Source organism: Lissotriton vulgaris, chromosome 1_1 (genome assembly GCF_964263255.1).
Source record: "Lissotriton vulgaris chromosome 1_1, aLisVul1.2, whole genome shotgun sequence".
Lineage (NCBI taxonomy): Eukaryota > Metazoa > Chordata > Amphibia > Caudata > Salamandridae > Lissotriton > Lissotriton vulgaris.
Genome location: NC_141685.1, coordinates 581,829,545 through 581,850,196, shown reverse-complemented (window position 1 = coordinate 581,850,196; position 20,652 = coordinate 581,829,545). Strand labels below are relative to the sequence as shown.

The window sequence follows — 20,652 nt, the reverse complement described above, 5'->3', positions numbered from 1 at the left end:
CAACTCGGGGGCACCCCAGTGTATGGTCACGTCTCGCTTCACCACCACAATTCCCAGACTGATAAAGAGAAGTTTACTTCTGGGTAGGTCTACATCTGTGGGTATCCCCAGCAGGACGAATTTGGGGTCTACTGGCATGCATACAACCAGTATCATTTCCAGTTCTTCTACTATGGTAGTCCGGTATGAGCTTATCAAGGGGCAAGACCACATTGTGTACCCATATATCAGATAGTTAGGGGCCTCTGCCCTATCAAATCTATGTAAACGGGCCCTATCATAGCATATCCTGTGAAGAACCTTAAACTGAATAAGTCGTAGGTGGGACTTGATCGCTACCTCCCTTGGGTGCATCAATGCCACCTCCCAATCTGTGTTCTCTAATTCGCCCACCTCGTCCTCCCATGTTGCCTTCAGATTCAGTAGGGTATCCAGGACGTTGTTGAGGATAGTCTTATACGTCCACGAGACAGCTTTCCTAGCTATCTCCCCCTGGAGGAGCCACCCTTCCAATGGCGCATAGTCTGAGATGTTGTCTAGTACAACCTTCTTCACCTTCCAGGCGTGTTGCAATTGCATATAATTTAAATATTGGGTAGTAGGTAGATGACATTCCCACTATGGTACTAAACTAACTCTCCTCTATGAGGTCACCCAGTTTGGAGAGTCTGATAGTGTCCCGCTGTCGGAAACCGTTCAGCTTCCTTAACCTAATTCCTTCAGACGTGTTGCCACCCAAAGGGGCGTCACGGGGGGGGGGGGTGGCTCCTAAGTCAACCTCTTGTCCCATTTAGTCAGTCTATCCACCCTTTCCAGGCATCAATGGTCCTCTGGCGTCAATGGTCATCTGGGTCACTATCACTAGATTCGTTGAACCCTTTCCATTGTACGGATAGTGTAAATATGAGTGGGTCTGGAATTGGGTCCTCTCCAGCGCATATGTTGGATGATCCCAGAGTATAAATCCCCAGTCATAGACCACTATTAAGTGAGCTGCCCAATAGTATGCCGAGCTGTTGGGGAAGGAAATGCTTACATTTTACGGATTTGTCGGCTATGTCCCTATTGTCACTCTAGGGTGACCCCCACTCCACAGCAGCATCTGAACTTCGCTATCTATTCTCGGAAACATCTTATGGGATCTTATGGGGGGCATTTTGGAGGATACACAATAGCTTTAGGAGTGTAACTATCTTATACACTGCGGCCCTCTCTAGCAGCGTCACAGGCAGGGTCCTCCACCTTTCTATGTCCCTATGGAAGTCAGAAATTATCCTCCGAATACTGTGGTCTAGGCTGGCTTCTTTATTGGAGGTCCATAGACACTTAGATACTTAAGTCCTTGCCTATCGATTCGCTAGTCCCGCTCGCTAAAGGGCCTCCAGCCGGGTAGAGGCAAATCTTGTCCCAAATTAGAATGTCTATAATATACCAGGTAGCATCTCAATGGGCCTGGTTACATATAGAAGGATATCATCTGCATACAAGGATATCCGTTCTTCACGCAATTCCTTCTAGATACAGTTTCAAACCTGATAACACTACACTCCAACCTATGCATTCTTGGTGACAAACATTTGGTTTGACAAACCAAATATGCCCCATCCATAAACAATCACTGAACCTATATCAGATCATCTAAAAACATAGATGTATATCCTAGCTGTCATTTTTACAAATCCAGAACTAGTTACCTTTCAAACAACTACTCCAGTGACATGGTCAGATCACAATTTGCTCGCTTTCCAACATAAAACAATACTAAGTAACACACCCAAAACCATGCATACACCTATCGACTGTGGAACAAACACAGTTTTGAACACTCAGAAACACAACTAACATCCAAAACAGATCTAGGCACAAAAGAAATCCATTCAAAAACTATATGGAGTGGCTACAGGAGGCTTTTGATATCCCAATAACAATAAGAACAATGCAACAGAATAAAAGAAAACATGTACCTTTAAGGAATACAGCGCTACAAGAGTAAATTAGAAAGCTGCAACACACCTGGCTTAATTCAAAACAAACACTAATCAAGACAAACTTTACCAACAGAAACTTAACATATTATACAAGTCAGCGATCAAAAAAGCTCAGAAAAGATACTATTCAGACAGAATTCAAAAGGTGCAAATAAAGAATTCTATGAAATTCTCACTGAATATCGTAAACCAAATTGCCTAGAAGCTCATCCCATTACTCAGGAATTCACAGACAGACTGGCAAACCATTACACAACAAAAGCAGACATGATGGGAGTCCTATTTAAAACAAAGAAAGACCAACATCACCAACCATTTCAAAACAAAAAAACACCTCCAAGAGTAGGTCAACACAGACTGTGCATTCATTCCAACAAGCATAACACAATAAGTTTAATCGACCTGGTCAAAACAAGCAGGCCTGCTGTCAGCCCTTTTGACCAGTGTCCACCACAAACCTTCATGAAAATTCTTCTAACTACCTCTGCTACCACACCAGTAAGAAGAACCATCAACAATTCCTTAACTACGGGCGGGCCATGGCCAAGCCGGCGACCTAGATGGCCGCACAGCATTAAAGCTCCACCACCCGTTTCTTGACAAAAAATGCATGTTCTCACACTCCCCATGCTGCCTGAAATGCCACACAGCAGATGCCCAAGAAACACCGAAGGGCCTTGACTCTACTCAGTAAGGCTGAGTCACTATAACAACAAAACTAAACAATTGCCAATACTGAGTACAACGCCTAAATGTATTTAATATCTAGACCCAAGAAACTAAATAAATAGGTCCACACCATTTAAAGTGCCATCAATCTTTTTATTTTGGCATGAAGCTTTTGAATTACTTGTAAACAACGCTCTATATATGTACATCATAAATATATACAAAAAGGGAATATATACGAAAGAGCACACTTCATCATAAACAACAAATCACAGAGACACCACCACACACTCAATGCAACCCTTCAATCATACCTACAACCAAACTCCACAAACACTTGCACTAAACACTCACACCTTCCATCCGCCACACCAGGTCGGGTCTAGTCTAGCCACACAAAAAAATTCTTCAGTGGCCACAAACCAGGGTGGCAAACTCTCACAACCAAGGTCAAATAGCCAACCCAATCCTCCTCAATCTCACTACAATGCACCAATAAATCTAGATTTCCACAGTCTGCAAAGTAAAGCAATTATTTCCAGTGCACCTAGTGGATAACCTAAACAACATTGGTATGTTTGACAAAAACAAAAAAAGGTTGACGCGTTTCAAATCCCACAGGTTACAGGGTTCTCATCAGGACCATGTAGTTCTAGAAAGATAGAAACAACAATTCTTGTTTAGAAGGGTTCAACCACCACTTTTCAGAAGGAAACAACCACCCATGCATGCCGCCCACCTTATTCAGAAGGCAGACCAAATCTGCTGCAACGAAGCTGAAACGATACTGAATGTCTGGAAAAACAAATATATAACACAAGGCAGTCTTACACACAGTCAACTAAAGCACTTTCTATTCATGTCAGTAAGCTTTTAACCACATGGCTGCTAGGCGTTTTCCCGTTCTGCGCTGAAAAACGAAAATGTCCATTGTCCATGACGAGCTGGCCTTGTCATCCGCGCACGGCAGGTAAGCGCCATGACGAGCCCAGCTCGTCATTAGCTTCGAAGGGGTTAAAGAGCAACTAACAAAAAGGTGTCTCATATGTGTTTTCCCCAGAAAAAGTTGAGCTCCGGTCCAGGAAAGCCAGCCAAATAATGGCACACCTGTTAGTGCTTCGTGGTTTATCCCAAGGTTGGCACCAGTTAAGTCAACCAGAATGCGGCTTACCTTATTGAGGCTTGAGTGTCGGAACCCTGTGTTCTCTCCAATCCACCTTTCCCACTTGTAGCTCAGCCTGCTAGGAAAACGCCAAATGTTAATGCCAACAGCCCTTAGTATCCACCGATAATTCAATCGTAAATACCACAAGCTAGTCACCTTAAACTTCGTCTTCCGTCTTTGCTCAACAAGTCTGTCCACGTCTCAGAATTTCAGCATGTGATGTAGCCTCCCGCATCGAATCTTGGGAGATGAAGGGTAGCTGGGACCTGAAGTTTTAAATCCACCCATTGGCAAACAGTCATTGCTGACGACTGAAACGTTCATGGAAAATAAAAAGGGCGTCACCCCAGACTCGTCATATCCAATTGTGTATACATAGTTCACAGCCCACATGCTCAGCGCTTCAGGAACCTGCAACACTTGCTGGGTGCTGTAGTTTAGAATGGCCATAAGGAAAATCCATCTTTATTGATAAAGCGTTGCCAACCATATTGTACGCGCTGAGTTACCAAAACCTGAAGGAACTTCCCTCAGAAGTATGATGGGATTGGCACCTGTGATAGGCCACCATAAATGCGGGTCTTGTTCTTGTTGCGAACAGACACTGGAAGGAGTTGTATTTTCACACGAAGGAATTAATTGGAGGCATGAAACGTTTGCAAACTGTAAATCAAAGAATGTGGTTTATGGAATCCAGTGTTCATGTCCGAATCTATACGAGGGAAAAACTAGCCAGGAAATTCGCCGACGGGTGACGCAGCATAAATCAAGGATCAGGAGAAATGTTGTGAACGCTCCTTTGGTGAATCGTTGTAAATCAAAAGAACACTTGGAGAGAGATCAGAAATGGACTATGATATCTAAAATCGAAGTAGATACTAGGGGAGGCGACACTGAGGCTAAGCTGTCACAACGGGAGGCTTTACTTATCATGAAATTTAAACAGCAATCCATGGACTGAATCAAGTCTCTGAAATATTCAGATTGCAGTAAGCCATGGGGTTTGCCGATTGATGTTGACTCATTGATACTGTTATGCTCCTGCCAGATTAGGTTTATTCACTGACAAATCGTCCTTGTTATGGAGGGGACGGGGGGATGGTTGCCCTTGTCCACAATTTGAATTAATTAAGAGTTGTGCTTTATTGCATGTCCACGGGTGACGGGACGAGTTAAAACGTGGCCCGTAATCGCATGCCTCCTCAATTATAGAGACCGTGACATGGATCTCCGCTTGGCAAGAGAGAACGCACCGATACTCTATCAGGGCTCCACTTTCTCCTTCTACCCGGACCACACAGCGGCAGTTCAAGAAGCCAGTCGCAAATTTACTGACGCCAAAACACAGATTCGCAAACTAACCCTCAAATTCGCCATGCTCTAACTTGCACGGTTACGGGTAATCCTAGGTGATAAAACCCTTTACTCTGACACCCCAGCCGCTGCTTTAACCTTCTGTAAAATGTAAACTAGCAAAGGACAACAATAGCAAAAGCCCCACCCCCCACTCCTCTGGACACCCATCCCTGGACTGACAGCTAGCAATGAACTTTTTCCCTCGGAGTGATGGTAGCCCTGTTTTCTCCCTCCATACAGCCTCCCTCGCCACTGGGATGGCAGGTACTCTTCACATTTTGCACGGATATGAAAGGGTGATAGTCCGATTTACACCACTACTCCCTGTGAACTGGTTTCAACCTACATGAGAACTGAGTGATAACTATCATGTTTTAATACATTGCACATCTTTTTGTACTCCACTTCTACAAATAACAAGTCATACAGAATGGGCAGAGGGCATATAAAGCGTTACTAACGCAGGACAGAATGCTAAGCCTCAAGCCCTACGAGCATTTTAAGACCTTTAGCCCTCCCTAACCTTGCGTGACATATGGCAAGCACACCATCCTGATGCACCCGGCTACACGTTCCACTCGGCCCCACAGTTGACCTGGACATGATTAGATTACGGGTTCACTAACGCACTTGGCTGCCAATGGATTAGCAAACATAGAAACACAACCTCATACACTATCAGACCACACACCCTTACTACTCCACTTGACAAAATGCTATACACCACCGGGTGGGAATGCAGATGGACCTTCCCGATAACAGCTTTGCTAGATACCCTTTTCAAAACTGAGCTGCATGACGCAATCCATGAATACTTCACACTGAACGCCAGATCTGTGAGAAAATATGCTGTGCTATGGAACGCCTTCAAGGCCTACATCCGTGGTATATGCATTTCTAAACAAGCTAAAGACCTACGCTCAATACACTGTAGCCTCACTTGACTAGAAACTGAACAGGCTCAATTGGCTCAGTCGCCCACCTCAGGTAGTGCCTCCCACAAACGCAAGACTAATACTCAAATGTAAAAAACATGCTGAAAGAGAGGCTACCCTAGTAGGAAGATACCAGGCTGCACTTAGATATGGTGAGGGAGAACACCCTGGCAGGACCCTTGCATGCCTTTTATGCCCACCCACCTTCCCCCCTGGAGAACCAGGTACATCACTTAATTGCAGTGGTCCGACGACTCCATCATCATAGACAATGCTGACAGAATGGCAGAACTAGTTTCATACTATTGAACCTTATATGTGACCAAAGCCCCACTGACTTCACACAACAGCTGAACTGGAATCACCGCCTAAAGTATCAAAGGAAGTACGAAACCTCGGAACCACCGTGGACTCTAAGCTGTCAATGAATGCCCAAGTCGACAAACTTGCAAGATCAAGCTTTATCACTATAAAAACCCTGCAACGAATTCTCCCTCATTTGGGATTTCCACACAAGGTCGAAGCTACCATCTCCGTTGTTTTGTCCAAACTCGATTACGCCAATAACCTCTACCACGGATCACCTTTAACGACCATGAAAAGACTACAACGGATTCAGAGCTCAGCTGCCAGACTACTCTTGCATATCAAACTGCGAGACCACATCTCACCAGCCTTGAAAGCCCTGCATTGATTACTGGTTGCCAGAAGATCCCCGTTCAAGCTACTTTGTATCACCCACAAAGCAATACATGGAATGGGACCACTCTTCATCAGGAATAAAATCACCAAACACAATCAACAAAGGAACCTACCCTCTAAAGGGGCATCTCGCCTCAAAATCCCAAGATACAAGAAAAAAAAAACATGGGTGGCACATCCTGCTCTGTTCAAGCAGCCAAACTATGGAACTCCTTACCCCCAACATAAGACCCACCTACAACCATCTTATCTTCATTAAACTACTCAAGAATCAGCTATTCTCCACATAAGCAAAGAGAAATTTACAGCATATTCCTCTGTATGTAAGCATTTATTTTCACTATAGATATGTACATATCTTTGTGTATTGCTTTCTATAAACATGTAGAATAAATATGTTGTTGAAAATAAATAAACAAATAAAAATCATCTTTGGTCCACATGTACTTACTTCCATTGTGCATCAAAATACCTTCTATGTACTTGGATCTGTGTGTCTTACCTTTCTCCTGAAAAAGCATATCCAATGCACTACCCTATTTCTCATCCTGTACCTCTGTCAATATCATAAATCTATATATACTTACCTCCTCTATGCATCTATATACTCTCAATGTACTTATGGATATATATATATATATATATATATATATATATATATATATATATATATATATATATACAGTCCAAATCCCCTTCACCTGGAAGAAGAAAAAGCCACACATAGGTAACCTGGTCCAGCACACTTTATTGCGCGGCTTTCTGGCATGACGCGTTTCGTAATAAAACTTTTTCAAATGCCTTCAATCCTTGAATGCTCGCCAATGTCCACCTTTTAAACAAAATGTCTTGCTGCGATTGGCTGCTGACACCTGACAGGTACTAGGGAGTATCCCAAAACTCGGCACTCCGGGTCTCAGGAACGGCAGTCACAAGGCGTCTGTACTGCCCCAGTGGGCGGTCACTGCCTATACTCCCTCAATGCACCTGGATGTTCTTGTGGAAAAAGCGGCTGGCCTGCACCTTCACCCCCCCACACCCCACAGTTGCAGACTCGGAACAAGCAGCCAAACTATGGAACTCCTTACCCCCAACATAAGACCCACCTACAACCATCTTATCTTCATTAAACTACTCAAGAATCAGCTCTTCTCCACATAAGCAAAGAGAAATTTACAGCATATTCCTCTGTATGTAAGCATTTATTTTCACTATAGATATGTACATATCTTTGTGTATTGCTTTCTATAAACATGTAGAATAAATATGTTGTTGAAAATAAATAAACAAATAAAAATCATCTTTGGTCCACATGTACTTACTTCCATTGTGCATCAAAATACCTTCCATGTACTTGGATCTGTGTGTCTGTTACCTTTCTCCTGAAAAAGCATATCCAATGCACTACCCTATTTCTCATCCTGTACCTCTGTCAATATCATAAATCTATATATACTTACCTCCTCTATGCATCTATATACTCTCAATGTACTTATGGATATATATATATATATATATATATATATATATATATATATATATATATATATATATATATATATATATATTTCCAAACTCAACAATTTCTCCAGATGTTTGCTTAAGGCAACGTTGGTATATTTATACCTGAAAGGTGCAGAGTTTGACGTAAGGTTTGGACATAAGACGTCAATAAAGATGTCACTAAGAACTGGCCGTTCTTACAGCGCTCGCAGGAGTTCTATTACAAATCAAAACAAAGCAAAGCAAGCGGGGCTTTCCCATGTTACTGGAGGTTTGGTGTGTCGAAAGAACTCGGTGTGCTCTCTAGGAATCCAAGGAAGTAGCTTTTGCCGTGCCTTGGGCTGCATGGGCGATTTACTAAAATATGGATCTGATTATTATGCCATTATAAGGATATTATTGATTATTGCCGTATAGGGGCATAAAGTCACAATATTGAATCAGGTTCCTAGATAAAATACATCACTGCCCAGGGCCATTGCTTTTATCAATGTAAGCAGATGACATTCTGCAATTCATCAGAGACCCAAAGACACATTTGCAACCACTGATTACCGCGATTGGTCGCTTTAGAGCCATGTCAAGCCTACGTATTACCTGGGTTAAGTCAGAACTATTTCCGTGTACAGACTCCACTACCCCGGCTGATAGCAATCTCCTCCTCCGATGGGCACTGGATACCTCTAAATACCTAGTAATTACTCTACACAGAATAAAAAGAACAAGTCATCTGCCTAAATTACGTGCCTCCATGGACAAGCTTGCACTACAAGTGGAACGCTGGATCCAGCAACCATTATCTATGGCCAGCTGTATAGCTCTCATTAAAATGAACGTTCATCGATTCCTGTACTTATTCACCAAGATACCAATCTCATTAAGCAAAGTATTCTTTTTTGAAACGCTCTGCTGGCTACTGATCCGCCAGGTCTGGGCGGGACTGAGGATACAGATAGCCTGGGACACCCTAACCCTGCCTTACTAGAGGGGGATTTGCTGTTTCCGACCTACATTTATATTATCTGGTCGCACAAACCCAATTTGTCTACCATTGGTTCCATACCAACGCTCGCATAACCAAGCAAGATCTGCCTGAGCCCACACCGCTGGGAGCAATATTCACAAAGGGCATGTTATTAGATGCTAGCAACATTCAGCCCTTACCTACTACTTTCTGGGCCTGGCGCAAATTGAGCCTACTTTTAGGCTCAGGTTCTTTATACTCACCCAACCTCCCCTTACCGCAGAATAATTGTATTCCACCCACAACTGAGAAGGTAATTCAACGCACACACTGTAAATTACAACTTCACACTATTGGGTCCCTATTTCCGGATGGCGCGCAGTATACATGACTGACCTGGCGACACAGACCGAGATGTCTTACATGGTCATAGCAGCCAGAGTACTCTGCTCCACGTTTCCCTCCTTCCCTCTTTTTCCTGAGGAATTTACATCTATTACACTTCTAATAACTGATCAAAACGGCTCGCATCTAGCCACCAAACTATATCAGACATGTATGGTGCTTAAACAGGTGAGGGACAGGGTGGTGAGGCACCGCTGGGGAGACGATCTGGGTCATCCTCTATCAAACAAGGAGTGGGCCGGTAGCCTTGAACAAATGAAAAGGGTGTCTCCCAACCACAAACTGCTTCATTTAAAATTCATTCATCAAATATACATCACGCCAACTGAACTGGCCAAATACAATCCCTCCAAATCACCCCAATGCCCAAAATGACAATTCCCTAATGTCTACTTCGCCCACGACATGGACTTGTCCACATGTATCCACTTATTGGACCATAATATTCCAGGTGATTTCAGATATAACTTCTGCGCCCCTTTCCCAGTCCCCCAAACTGGCTCTATTAGGGATCGACATCCCGCTTAGCCACCGAAGATTCACTGCTATAGCACTACTGTTAGCAAAAAGAGAAATAGCACTAGGCAATACCCCACGAAGGAAGCATGGCTTTGCAGCATGAGATACTGTGATATGCAAACACAGACACTCCTCGCTTCAGCCCCTTACCTCACGAACCAAGGATATTTGGCAGTGTACCGCCTCTTTTTACCCCGACACAACCCGTTTCCCTAGTCCTATCCCCTGCACCCATAACTGATTCGGCACCCACAACCCACAAACGTGCCACATCAGCACCAAGAACAACCCCAATAGGGATACCGGCCTGCTTCATGCTTGCCATACTCTTAATTTATCTGCACAATGAGAAAATCTTTGTATGTATAACCAGTAGCCCTCTCTGCGCTGCTGCCTCCATTTTCCTATTTCCCCCTGAAGACTATGTTTTGATCATCTTTCATTCCGAAATTTGCACTGTCCCCTCTTCTGTTTTTCTATGTGTGTATTAAATAATACATTTTTTTTAATTAATATTTCCTTAACTACGGGAATATTTCCAGAAGACCTAAAAAAGAAATCATACATACTCCAGTTACTAAAGAAAACAAATCAATCACTACAGACCAATTACAAACGGACCTTTCGTGGACAAACTAATAGAAAGAGCAACCTTTGCCCAAATGTCACAATTCATTAAATATAATTCCATAGTTTCAGATTTCCAAACAGAATTCCATTCAGGAAGAAGCACATAATCTGCCCTCATTGCCGTCTGGGATGACCTTCAGAAACAGTTAACCAGAATGGGGTTGCTAAACTACTTCTCTTGGACCTCTCATCTGCCTTAGATACAGTTGACCATGACACTCTAAAACAAAGACTGTATAATGCCGGTAAGGAGGGCACTGCTCTTGAGTGGATCACATCCTATCTTCAAAACCGAACTAATGCCATCCATAGCCCCCCTTTCTCATTTAAACAACACTTTACAAAAGCAAGGGGTCCTGTAAGCTCTATCGTCTCACCCATACTATCAAAATCTGCATGAAGTCATTACAGCCACTGATCAATTAATTTCACCTCAAGATCCATGGATAACTACCTTATCTTCAGACGACTACCCAAGAGTTGGCATTTCCCCACATAACCACCATACTCAAACATAAATCTAAAGCATATCCCTGTGTATATACGCATTGATTTGGATTATATATGTGTATTCCTTTGTATAAATGAGTATTATAACTATGTTTCTAAATATAGAGATATTTGTCCATTTCGGCTTAACAAATTTACATAATACAAATGTACATATTACTTATGTTTATAATGTTTCAATGTATATAGATCAATGCACAAATAAGTACATTGTTATAATACCTACTTAGCTTCAATTGCTTTACTATTGAATTAAAAAATGTAAAAACATTATAAAAACATAAATTAGCTTAAAGTAGAGCAACACTTGAAAGTCTCAGTTTATTAAAAAAAGAACAATCAACGTATATTACCTTTCTTAAACATATGTATCTTGCATGTACTTATGCATCTTTATATTTATTAGTTTACTCCTAATTCAGCATCCCCAATGCATTACCCTTTTTCTAACCCAATACCTCTCTCAATATATTGCCTACATCCACTCTGACTCATCCCCAAACACCATTGTACTACTATGCTCCCCCAAATAACCCTTTCTAGACTCTTCCCTCTTCTACCCCTCTTTGCATCATCTCAAACCTTTTACTATTCAGATCTCTCAAACAAGCCTTTCTAAGCCCTTCCCTCTGACTCTTCTTTCTCTACCTTACTCCTTCCAAACCTCCACCTACTGCTATGATCACCAAATAAACTTTCTAGACCTTTCCTTCTTCTTCCTCTTCACAAGCCTTTACAATCCAACTAACAGACTCACATGCCCACTGCACAAATTAACTTTATATTTGTCTATACTAATTCAACACTAATCCTGTTTGAGTTCTGGAGTAGCGTGCTACTCGTCCAAAAGTGTTTTGACGCCTCAACTGGGGTAGCAATCACTATATAAATGCAAACTCTTCCCTCTTCTATCCCACCACTGTCGTTTTTCAATCCAAATAACATACTCACATGTCCACCACTCAAATCAATTTGGAATTCATATAGCCCGACTTCCGGGACATATTGTTTGGGGTCAAGGGCAACAAGTTTTCAAGTGTATTTGGTCCTTGGGACAAGTAGGCCGAACCCCCCTACAGCACAAACCCTTTGGCTGCTAGTTTACAGTATCACTTTTTGGATCAGGAAAGGGCAATGTCTGCAGTTAAGGTAATATTTGTGTCCATGTGTTAAATGCTGTTCAAGCGTGTATTTATGGTTAATAATGCAAAGCCTTTATTATTAGGGTGAGCACTAAAAGTAAACGCTGTGAGCTCGGCCACTGACGGTGGTTTCAGTATAAATGTGTATACACGTTTTCAAAGTTTAGTAATATGAGACTATGGTTAATGCTCCCAGAAGGCTCTCTGATTATATGCAAAAATTTGATGAATCTTCAAAGCAAGAGTGATGATTCTTTGCTTTCAAAATAAAATGTTTAAAAAAAAATACAAGTAGGAAAAAAAACTTTTTGCTACTATAAGATTTTAGGTACCATATCTTTGCAGCATCATTTAGCAACATGTTGATGTATGGATGTATTTCCCCAAAAATATTCATAATGGAAAATCAGTGTAACCAGTTTAAATAAGATTACAGGAAACAAAAATAAACAAGCATTGGCAAAGCCAGTAGGCCTGAAATTGGTGGTCAGCCTTTTGGTTTTGTCGATGCGTGACTTGTTCAGGCATGGTTTTTGTAAAACCGTATCCCTGTGGGAGCTGCTGGGCCCTCACCATTTTAACAAGCATTGGCAAAAGCAAAAATTGTTTTTGATCTCAAAAAGCACACATTGTCATAGCAGTTCCGGGCACTGAACAAAACTAATTTGTGTTCCAATATGCTCCTTGTCAAAAAGCAGAATACTGTCACTGACAGTGAAGCCATCTGATAGACAGAGAGAAAAAGAGAGCGAGAGAGAGAGAGAGACAGAATTTTATTAAACACAATAGGTCATGGTTAACGCCAGGCCTAATTAGAAGCCCAATTATTAACACAAGTCTCAAGAGTGCATCCATGGTATATATCCTTGCATTAAGTGCATATATACAGTTTCCATGAATTCATAAGAATTTACAGAAGTAGGCCAAGAAATAGTACTCTTAGAAGTGATTTGTGACCTGCATTTTAGCATGAGCACATGTGCATGTGTAGATTGGCTCATGTGAAAATCTTAATATTTCAAGTTCACTTTTCCTCTAACCACTTTTTTCCCAACCCTGGAAGAAGTTTTACGTCTGCGAATGTCAGGGGGGTAAATTTCCAACCTTTTTCAGTACGGGAAAAGATTAGAAAAGAGTTGGTGCAAACCCAAAACGCACGTTAGTAGGTTTGCACAGACTCAAAAGGGCATTCCAACCTTGAACTTTTTCTTACCAATACCTTCAGCCCAGTATGTAGACCTGCAGAAACATGGCAGCATAAGGGAATTGCTAATATGCAAACCTACTATGGTACGAGCCCTGGCATAATTAGAGAGGTTATATCAGAACTTTTGTATAATGAGATTGCTGCCGTAATTTCTCGCCGCATTACATGGCACAAAAAGGACAAGTGGATTTTTTTTACAAGGCAAGTAGATTTATGAAGCAACCTGCCCCATGGACAAGTAGATATTTTATTAAATTCCACATTACTGTTCATATTTCCCTAAACTACTTCACCACTAATCCTTTTTGGGTCTGGAGTAGTGTGCTGCTCACCAAAAAGAGCATTGACTGCTTGTCAGGAGTAGTAAGCGCTATCTATACTATTTATACTCTATACTACTAGTATAAAGAGAGAACAGAAACCGTTTGGCAAGGTAAACTCGGGAACCACAGCGCCAATCCACACACCCAATACATTGTTGGAATCCTCAGGGTGTGTAGATGGACATAGGCGACTTAAAATAAAAATAAAACGTAAATTAAAAAATTACAATTTACAAACAAAGTAGTCCCCTAAAACTAGCGCCGGCCGCCACGTAGCGCTGACCGCGACCTACACCAGCGTGATGACGACAGGCGGGGAGGAGAGGTGACGAGTGGCGCGGCGGCTCAGGTAAGGGGAGGCGGTGCGGGCAATGTCGGGGGGGCGGGGGCCCGGGAGTGGCGGTGAAGTCTGGAGCGCGGCTGAGGTAAGGCAGAGGCGGGAGGCGGGCGGGCGTATAGGCAATATCGGGCGGGCGGGCGGAGGCCGGTATAGGCAATGTTGGGCGGGCGGGGGCCCGGCCGGGACTGCACAAAAGCCCAAAATGCTGCCCCCAGCCCCCTTCTGCCCCGGGCAACGCCGGGGCGGGCTGCTAGTCTATACTACTATTATAAAGAGAGAACTTGCACCTTTAGGCAAGGTAAACTCTGGAACTACAGCGCCAATCCACACACCCAAGACATCTTAGAAAACCTCAGGGCAAGCAGAAGGACATAGGCTACATAAAAATAAAAATAAAACGTTTTTTAAAATATTAATAAATTTAAAAAAGTAGTCCCTTGCAACTAGCGCCGGCCGCCACGTCTGCGTGAGGGGAGGAGCGGCGTTTACCAAAACCAGGAAGAGCAGACGACATGAGCGGCGTGAGGGGAGGAGCGGCGTTGACCAGAACATAACAGCGCCGGTAGGAGCTGCGAGAACCTGAGGAGCAGTGGCAGTGAGAGGTACGTTGCTGGGGCGGGAGGGAGTCGGCGGGCGCCCAGCGCGGGCTTTAATGTTTATGGAGTCCGGGCGGGGCGGGAGGTGGGGCAGGAGGCGGGATAGTAACAGCTATAACATTATCCGGGGACATAGTCGGTAGACCAGTCAATGGGATCGGTGGCATTATCTGTAGGGCTGGAAAAGTGATAAGCACCAATTGTGGATCCGAAAGAGTAACAGGCACTATCTGAGGAGGTGTAAGTGTTCCAGGCATCAGCTGAACCCAAGTAATGCTTAATGAGCGCTCGAATCTTGTGATAAATTTCATAATTATGCAACCCCTACAACTAGGCACCGAAATTCATCCGTCAAAGCAAATTAGCCGAGATTCATTAGAACGAGACATGCAGTAGGCACACACACTTTATTAGCCTCTTACACCAATAGTTTTAATTAGGTACATATTTCACAGCTCTCCAGCTCCTCGAGTGAAGGGCTGCAGTAATCCCTTTTATTTACAGCAACAAGGTGCCTGCGCGAGACCTCGCGCTTCCAAGCGCAGCACACATTCCGGCATCAGCTGAACCCAAGTAATGCTTAATGAGCGCTCGAATTCAAGTGACGAGCCCAGGAGGTGGGCTCTGCCAATGGTGATTGTCCCACAGTAGGCTGTTCACAGGAATGGTAATCTATTGGAACCAAGGATAAACTATCCCCTATAGTGGTGATTGACTGCGTGCCTAATGGTGTGGAGGTGCAGTGGCTGAGTTGCTGGCTGTAGGCCCATTCCAGGCACAACCAAGCAGTGTCCTTCACCTTCACCCAATACCTGGGGCCCCGTAAGGGATGCCTCAAGGGTCCTGTTTAAGCAGGATGAAATGCCATAATTGTCAGGTGCCTAACCCCAGCAAACCCGGGGTAAAAATGCAGCCCCCAGCCCCCTTCTGCCCCAGGCAACGCTGGGACGGGCTGCTAGTACTATTATAAAGAGAGAACAGAAACCTTTTGGCAAGGTAAACTCAGGAACCACAGCGCCAATCCACACACCCAATACATTGTTGGAATCCTCAGGGTTTGTAGATGGACATAGGAGACATAAAATAAAAATAAAACGTAAATTAAAAAATTTAAATTTACAAACAAAGTAGTCCCCTAAAACTAGCGCCGGCCGCGACGTATCGCTGACCGCGACCTAGACGTGCGTGATGACGACAGGCGGGGAGGAGCGGTGACGAGCGGCGAAGGAGCGGTGACGAGCGGCGAGGAGTGGCGGTGATGTCCGGAGCGCGGGGAGGAGTGGCGGCTCAGGTAGGACAAAGGCGAGGCGGGAGAGAGGCGGTCTAGATAATGTCGGGGGGGGGGGCGGGAGTGCACAAAAGCCTAAAATGCTGCCCCCAGGCCCTTCTGCCCCGGGCAACGCCGGGGCGGGCTGCTAGTGTGTATATATATATATATATATATATATATATATATATACACACACACACACACACACACACACACAATTACACGGTCACTTTTGGGTGACTATTCAGCATATGCTCCAGTGCACTCCTGTAGGTCGCCACTAGGTGAACTTTATTGAGAGCACCTTGGGTGCCATTTAGTCGGCACACTTCACATCGTCGATTCCAGGATGGACTCCATGAATATTCAAGCCTGGCTGCCGGTAATTAGTACATACCGGTGAGTTGCACCAAATTGTTGCTCACAACTAAGCTCCACTGAACATGTACTCTACTTACCATCTGTAACAAATGTGAACCCGCAGTTCAATAGCTGCAAGAAGTGGAACTATTTCCTTCCCAGGGATAGTATACAAGAAGATATGAGCAACTCACTGGTATAAGAGCATCTACAGCATCGCCGTAACAGAAGTGCAGTCCACTACACATCATGCCAACACCAAAACCCTTCCCACATGGTCCACACTCTTACCAACGCAAACAGCAGTAAGTGACCCTAAGTAAATGTTTTCTGTCCATTACTCGTCTTCATTCGATTGGTGGAAGTCACTCACAGCACCACTCTGCTCTTCGCGCATGCCAACAAACATACTTCCACATTGGCATCACTGTAATTCAACAGTCTGCAAGCTAAGCGTTTCCCAAACGGGATAGAGTGCTACTCTGTTTAAGCTGCGGAGCCTTGTCAGGAGAATAAAGCACTATATATACACAATATCATATAAAAAGGTAGCAAGCACTCTATAAAAAAATCAATACAACTAATCGATAAAGAGGACCGTGTGGGGGCGACCACTGGCAAAATTGACAGGTGAATTATCTGGGTGACGGGACAAGGGTTTCCCTGTCAGAGTGCACGTGGTCACAGTTCCCCCGGTACGCTTTCGAGACCGATTCCCTTTTCTGAACACACAGCAGGCAGGAAGCGAAGGCAAAGCCACGTCACCCATCTCAGGTTTTTGATTAACACTGCTCCCTCGGGTCCTCGCAACCATTGTGCCGATTCACGCACGCCCCTTGAAGAACTCCCCGAGAAAACCCTTCCATTCCCTGAACACTTACTGCCTGTAAGAGTGCGAACAGCCAAAGCAACCACCGCTCTACCACCACGGCCGCCATCTTCCTAGAACTCTGCCGGCTGGACCGCCAACTCATCTGGAGGACCCCTGAGTGTATGTCCAATAACCCGCCTGAATCTGGAGTCGAAATGAGAATCCGCATACCTGGTGGACGCGAGCATACCACTGTAATAAATAAAGAGAGCTGTACTGCGTCAATCGATAGGATCTTAAGAACAAATCCGTACAATTAATAGCACCAGACACTCTTTATTATTCAGGCGCTAATGAAATAAGCTATGGGCGGGACTTAGCTTCATCAGTGAAAACGTCATGGTCAGGCAACACATCCAACCAGCATCACTCTGTTTGTTACCTGGACTGGCCCTCACATGGTACCTATGCCTATAGTGCCTGTCCCTGTCATGGCAAAATGCGTGCATTATTGTGCCTTCGAGCGGTGGGGTCCTCACTGCAGGTCATAGGTGACATATCTCCGAGATAGACGGGGTCGGGCTGTTCTTACCCACTCACAAGCCGCGGTACGTGACGGGCTCCTTTCCGGTCTAATCAAGAGTCTGTATGTGAATGCAGCAGTAACCCCAATCACTACCTCAAAAGAAGGGGCTTACCAGCAGTGTTGCTTAGCAACTAGTGGAGGCGGAGCTGACCAGAAATGTGACGGCGCTGAGTTGCTGCTGGTACTGCCCGTCTTAGTGTCATGGATGCGCAGTAGCTGCCGGTGCGCTTGGCTGAGACTCCTGCGTGCCACTTAACATCTGTTATTCCTGGGCCCTCCCCTGCTGGCGGTATACCGTTCTCCCGACCATGGTGTCTCCCCTTGCCTACGCGATGATGTGTTGAGATCTCGCCCTCATGGGGCTCCTACGGATCATGATGCCGCCTAAGTTGCAGCTGCTTGGGGTGCTGGCCTTCGGAGTGGCCATGCTCTTCCTGGAGAACCAGATTCAGAAGCTGGAGGAGTCCCGGGGCAAGCTGGGTAAGAACACTCGCGCTGTGCGGATAACCGTGCAAGGGGGTAGAACGGGGTCCGTGCAAATGATAAGTGGGGTTGTTGTGCTGCAAGATGAGCAAACCTGCAAGACGATCAGGGTGGGGGAATAGTGCAAGAGCATCCGAAGGAGGCACCATTGCAAGAGTATCGGAGGCACTGCATGTGGATATTAGCGGGCAGTGTATTCAGTGAAATAAAATCGTGAGGGGGTGTGGTGCAGTTGGATCTTACGGTAGAAGTGCAGGGGAACCAGACGGAGCAATCGCAGTGCAAGGGGACCAGAAAGGAGAAGTGTGTTTAATAGAACCAGGTAGAGAACATGCGAAGAGAGCGGGGAGGTGAAGGGGGTCAGTGTTTTGGGACCAGGTGGAGGGAGCAGGGTTAGATTGGGATTAGAAATCGGCCCGGGCACGCAAAAAAGTGGGGCACATTTGCATATAGCCTTTCCTCAAAATACTGCTTCAGAGAAGTTTTATAAACACCTGAAAACAAGTGAGGCTACTTCTGCTCAGGCCCCTGCCCGCTCAGTATGCACACATTAACCAACGCAAGAAAGGGAGTGACACCTCTGCCGGTTGATAAAAGGGAGGTAATAGACGCCCATCTGCCTCCAGAAAGGCCGCTCAGGGCCCCATTGGCCCGTTGACTACATGTGAACACACCAGACACAGCCCAAATCGCCCCCAGGCTACCAAAAAAGCAGCCCACAGCTGGAACTACCGGCCCCTTGGCCACTGCCCCAGTGCCTGCCTTACCAATCCGACCCTGGGGGTCAGTGCAAGAGGGCAAGGGTACCAGGTGGGGGTCAGTGCAAGGGGACCAGGCGGGATCAGTTCAGGGGGACAGTGATGGTAGTTCAGGGGAAATCAGGAAGGGCAGCACAAAGGAATGGAAGGAGCCAGTGTAACGGGACCTAGGCATGGTCAGTTCAAGGGGACCAAAAGGGATTAGTGCAACGGACAAGAAGTGGGAAGCGCTAGTGGACTGGAAACAGAGCAGTGCTAGGATTTTATAAGGGAACATTACAAGAGGATCCAAAAGTTACAATTCAGGAATATCTTGGGGGCAGTTTAGGGGGGGTCTTAGGGCGGCAGTGCAGTTGTATTTTAAAGCATCAGTGCCAGGGGATAAGGTGGCATTGCAAAGTGGTGGCAGTGCAAGGTGTCATAGGGTAGCAGTGCTAATGCATGGGATCGGAGTGTGGTAGCGCATGGGGATTATAGTGTGGCAGTGCAGGTGGTGGGGATATGAGTGTGGCAGTGCAGGTGGCGGGGATGAGTGTGGCAGTGCAGGTAGTGGGGATGAGTGTGGCAGTGCAGGTGGTGGGGATGAGTGTGGCAGTGCAGGTGGTGGGGATGAGTGTGGCAGTGCAGGTGGTGGGGATGAGTGTGGCAGTGCAGGTGGTGGGGATGAGTGTGGCAGTGCAGGTGGTGGGGATGAGTGTGGCAGTGCAGGTGGTGGGGATGAGTGTGGCAGTGCAGGTGGTGGGGATGAGTGTGGCAGTGCAGGTGGTGGAGATGAGTGTGTGGCACTGCAGGTGGTGGGGATGAGTGTGTGGCAGTGCGTGTGTGGGGATGAGTGTGGCACTGCAGGTGGTGGGGATGAGTGTGTGGCAGTGCAGGTGGTGGGGATGAGTGTGTGGCAGTGCAGGTGGTGGGGATGAGAGTGTGGCAGTGCAGGTGGTGGGGATGAGAGTGTGGCAGTGCAGGTGGTGGGGATGAGAGTGTGGCAGTGCAGGTGGTGGGGATGAGAGTGGTGGGGATGAGAGTGTGGCAGTGCAGGTGGTGGGGATGAGAGTGTGGCAGTGCAGGAGGTGGGGATGAGAGTGTGGCAGTGCAGGAGGTGGGGATGAGGGTGTGGCAGTGCAGGAGGTGGGGATGAGAGTGTGGCAGTGCAGGAGGTGGGGATGAGGGTGTGGCAGTGCGTGTGTGGGGATGAGTGTGGCAGTGCATGTGGTGGGGATGAGTGTGGCAGTGCATGTGGTGGGGATGAGTGTGGCAGTGCATGTGGTGGGGATGGGGATGAGAGTGTGGGGATGAGAGTGTGGGGATGAGAGTGTGGCGGTGCGTGGGTGGGGATGAAAGTGTGGCGGTGCGTGGGTGGGGATGAGTGTGGCGTGCGTGGGTGGAGCCGAGAGTGTGGCAGTGCACGGCTGGGGCTTATGGTGTGGCAGTGC

General features: G+C 45.6%; 2 protein-coding genes across 2 annotated transcripts in view; one reads left to right on the top strand and one right to left on the bottom strand.

The window, feature by feature from the left end:
* Positions 1 to 17,704, bottom strand: part of SELENOF (selenoprotein F) — a 158,670-nt gene extending 140,966 nt beyond the window's left edge. The window contains exon 1 of the mRNA XM_086953974.1: positions 17,466 to 17,704. Coding sequence (XP_086810100.1) covers positions 17,466 to 17,624 — 159 coding nt within the window. The 5' untranslated portion in view covers positions 17,625 to 17,704. The remainder of the gene's footprint in view (positions 1 to 17,465) is intronic.
* A 244-nt stretch (positions 17,705 to 17,948) lies between these two features.
* Positions 17,949 to 20,652, top strand: part of HS2ST1 (heparan sulfate 2-O-sulfotransferase 1) — a 357,064-nt gene continuing 354,360 nt past the window's right edge. The window contains exon 1 of the mRNA XM_086953973.1: positions 17,949 to 18,461. Coding sequence (XP_086810099.1) covers positions 18,338 to 18,461 — 124 coding nt within the window. The 5' untranslated portion in view covers positions 17,949 to 18,337. The remainder of the gene's footprint in view (positions 18,462 to 20,652) is intronic.